We start from the raw sequence: 4,055 nt of genomic DNA on the forward strand, positions 1-4,055 counted from the left end.
TATATGGCTTTACCATTATAAGAACACTTTGCATTGTTTCTTGATTTTTTTTTTTTCCTTTACGTTTTTCCTTTCCTGTGAATCACATTAGAAAGCCATTAAACTAATATGAAAGTTTTGTTTTAGCTAGGCCCTCAACTTTTAATTTCTTCGTTTAGTCCTTAAGCATTTAACATCCATTCGGTTCAGCACTCAAAAAGATTTTTGGAAAATCATATAGATCTTTTAAATGTCAAAGGTTAACTACAAAATGCACTTGTAATCATATCAGTTCGCCTCATAGGGGTTAAATTTTCTCAAGTGATGCAATCAACGCAGCAAAACTTCGACATTTTAGTGACCTATATGCCCTCAATGAAAGCAATAATTAGGGTAATGTGATCCACATGCAAAAAATGGGAAAGACAAATATGGCCTCTGCAAAATTAAATTAATATTATGATTTGTGGATAAAAATGCCTTCAAGTGTATTTTTTTTCTTCTCGAATTCGCAAATTATTGATTTATTAAAGGTATGCATATCCTTTCCTTGCAATATAAGCAACTAACATGAAGGAATGCAGTTCAATTTGAGTTTGCTGCGTCGATTGTATTACAATAGAAACAATTAAAATGCTCAGGGTCTGGATTAATCCAATTGGTCAATAAGGGGGGACAAAGTGAGAAATATGTAGTTTTCACTTGAGTATTTTGTAATTTAAAAAAGTAGTTACTTTATGGCTAATGATGTCTATAGAGTACCAAATTCACCTTGTAGTAAATTGTTCTTATGGACAGCTACTACGTTCATAATATACAACAAAAGTTGTAGTATAAAAATTGTTCTTGTGGATACAACAATGTCTATATAGTTGTAAACTGTGGTCTATAAAAATTGAATTGAAGGACGGATAGTTTCATTACCTAAATTTGTTACAAAGTCATTCCTGGTGTTTGAACCAAAAATGTTGTCCATATAAAACCATCTTAGCTTTAACGGAACTTATAGGAAATGGTTTATTTTCTCCATCTATTGTGTTTCTAGATTAAAATGTTCTTTATTAGGATATTCCATAAGGCTTTTAATTGTAGATATAAAACTTGGGACTGAAATATGAAGAGCCTGTCCAACGAGTGCCTATTAAACACTTATTAATTAAGATGTATTTCAGGTGTTAAATCTGTTTAAAAAATAAAGTTAATTAGAAAAAATGTATTAATACAAGGTGGGACAATAACTATTAAATTCAGTGTAATTTAAATATTTTAACGAGTGTCCAATACACATCCATTAGAAAAACCCAAATATGAATGCCAATTTTCTTTAATTCATGAGGTTACCAACTTAACAAAGATTCAGCATTTACTACTATGACTTTTTAACCAATTAAGGCCTGAATAGGACTCTCCTGAAAATGTTTAATAATGCTCAGGATATTTTTCTTTGTTTCTGTTTTCTACTCCACATTAATGCGAACATAAGGCACCAAAGAATTACGAATGGCTTAACTACTCACAATGCAAAGAAAGACGAGACACTGCCCGAAAAGGTACTCGATCGGCTTAACCCTTTGAATAGGTCATCAAACATGTTTTTGGTCATAAGGGGTGATGAAGTCAGCATGGTGGCTCGGCCTCTAGAGCAAATATGCAGGTTGCCTTACTTCCACGATTTGTGTTGAAAAATGGGCAAACTTCTCTTTCTATCTTGGACGAGAACATATTTTGCAATCTTGATTTTTTTTTTTTTAAATCAATTTAGAACTTTTTCTTTTGTCAAAAAATTTTTTTCTGTAGAAAAAGTGTAGGATTTAAGAAATATAGAGAGCGAAGAAAGATTTGAACCAAAGAGCTTTAAGTCTTAGCCGTCAGATCGTGGCCTCGTTGACTGATCAATTTAGAACTTATAATCTAAAGACTATGCCAATTTAGAGAACTAATGATTTTAATTTTGCATCAGTGCACAGCATCTAACACGAAACATGAATGCAGCCAAAACGCTTGGTGCAAATGATAAATAAATCAAAAATAGATTGTGCATGATTACGAACTCGTACGTACATGCCATATTCAAAAAATAAATAAATGAACAAAAAAGAAGGAAGACAAAACGAAAGTACTCTGTCAATGTTTAGGCAGTTTAAATGAAAAATATGAAAAAGCAAAATAAGTGACAGATCATTAGAATGAAGATCAACAGTTCAAGCTCTAGCATTATGGAAGAATTTAATGACCCTTCACGTGAAAAATAACAATAGTAACATATTATGGTTCTTGTCTATAAAAGATCAGTCCTATCCGTATAATCAAATCAAGGCTGAATGCTTTTTGCTTTTTGGTAAGAGTTTTTCTATTCGGCAAAAGCCTTGTCAAAGCTTTTTAAAAAAAAAATAACCAAGTTCATCATTTCGGAGATTAGAGAAAATGGCCCTAGAAACGGTGGTCTATCAACAAGATATGCTTGGATACAATATCAAAGACTTGTGCAACTATTTTGGCGGTGGCAATATTTGGGGCTGTGATTTTGATTTTGCAGAGACATTTGAGAGCAGTTCTTTTGACTTTCGTCAAGAGAATACAGATGAAAAGTCTCCACTTTCTCTAACCGTTCCACCATCCGAGAATTGGGCTCCAAATGCAGCATCCGAGCTGGAAAGTTGTGTTCACAAAATCCCTGATGATCAGAACCTGCAGCTCGATTCCTCCAGCACCATGTCAAGTTCTAGACCAAGAAGACGGCGGTCAAGGCCTAAAAAGAACCAGGAAGAGATTGAAAACCAAAGAATGGCTCACATTGCAGTTGAAAGAAATCGCAGGAAACAAATGAATGAGTATCTTTCCTTGCTCCGCGGCCTAATGCCTGAGGGCTATGTTCAAAAGGTCTGTCCTAAATTCTCATTCAGTTCATGTTTGTAAAAACTAATTTTCTCAATGATTGCCAGACACAGAGTGACAAGTTTTTCTCATTGTTGCAATGACCAGGGTGATCAAGCATCAATAGTTGGCGGGGCGATTAATTATGTTAAAGAGCTTGAGCAACAGTTGCAGTTTCTTGATGGTCAAAGTCATATGAATCGGAGCTATGATTGTGGACCATCTTCATTGATATCATCATCATCTTCTCCATTTTCTGAGTTCTTCACCTATCCACAGTACTCAGCTACTATGACTAGCTCTGAAAATGCCTTTACCATAACAAATCTGATGAGCGATCCCTCTTCAACTCGAGGAAACCGTTTAGCAGCGGCTGATATTGAAGTCACAATGGTTGAAAATCATGCCAACCTCAAAGTAAGATCAAGAAAGAGGCCCAAACTGCTGATGAAAATGGTTTCTGGGCTACAAAGCCTCAGACTTACCATCCTCCATCTCAATGTCACAACTGCTGATCAAATTGTCCTTTATTCTATCAGTCTGAAGGTTAGTATTTATGTACATAAACTATGAATCTAAAGCTCCAAATCACACATCAGTTATCTAAAGATCCGGTTTCTGATAGCTTCATTTAAGCATTGTTCGGACAATTGTTTACGTCCAAAATTGTTGGCTAAGTCCAAAAGTTATTTAGTTATTTCTCCATAATTAGAATGGATTAATAAGTTCATTTGGCATTTGGATTGCTGCAGGTAGAAGACGACTGCAGATTGACTACTGTGGATGAAATTGCCGCTGCCGTGAACAAGATGTTAAGAAGAATCCTGGAAGAGGCTGCCGTCTTTACCGGATAACTACTGTAGCTAGGATTGTATTCGAACTTCGGTTATTCTGATGATGAAAGGAAAATATAATTTACATTTTCTTTTCTTCTAACAGTAATTTATTTGAATTCATTCACATTTCCTGAAGTTGAGTTTGTTTATTAGTACTGCCACTGCCTTCTGCAATGAACCAATGACTTTTCTCCTTAACTTTTTATTTACTTATTATAATAACAATTATTATTATTATTATTTTGGTCTAGCCTAAGAATATCACCAATAGTCTGAAATGTATCTGCAAAATGGAGGTAGTTTCCTCCAAGTTTTGCAGATTTCTTCCCAATTAAGACACTATTTAAACCAATTAATTAACCAGCT

General features: G+C 34.4%; 1 protein-coding gene across 1 annotated transcript; it reads left to right on the forward strand.

Moving 5' to 3' along the window:
* The first annotated feature begins 2,403 nt into the window (after positions 1-2,403).
* LOC113760209 (transcription factor bHLH94-like) lies at positions 2,404-3,707 on the forward strand. Its single transcript, XM_027302774.1, has 3 exons — positions 2,404-2,859; positions 2,962-3,399; positions 3,606-3,707. The coding sequence occupies exons 1-3, from the start codon at positions 2,404-2,406 to the stop codon at positions 3,705-3,707; spliced, it is 996 nt and encodes a 331-aa protein (XP_027158575.1).
* Positions 3,708-4,055: the final 348 nt, after the last annotated feature.

The sequence above is a fragment of the Coffea eugenioides genome, chromosome 2, assembly GCF_003713205.1.
Source record: "Coffea eugenioides isolate CCC68of chromosome 2, Ceug_1.0, whole genome shotgun sequence".
Taxonomy (NCBI): Eukaryota; Viridiplantae; Streptophyta; class Magnoliopsida; order Gentianales; family Rubiaceae; genus Coffea; species Coffea eugenioides.

Bases quoted from the DNA above. Each gene is read 5' to 3' on its own strand.
- LOC113760209 (XM_027302774.1), top strand. From the start codon at position 2,404: ATGGCCCTAGAAACGGTGGTCTATCAACAAGATATGCTTGGATACAAT. The intron at 2,860-2,961 runs GTCTGTCCTAAA...TGCAATGACCAG, and splicing joins CTGAGGGCTATGTTCAAAAG to GGTGATCAAGCATCAATAGT. The intron at 3,400-3,605 runs GTTAGTATTTAT...GGATTGCTGCAG, and splicing joins TTTATTCTATCAGTCTGAAG to GTAGAAGACGACTGCAGATT.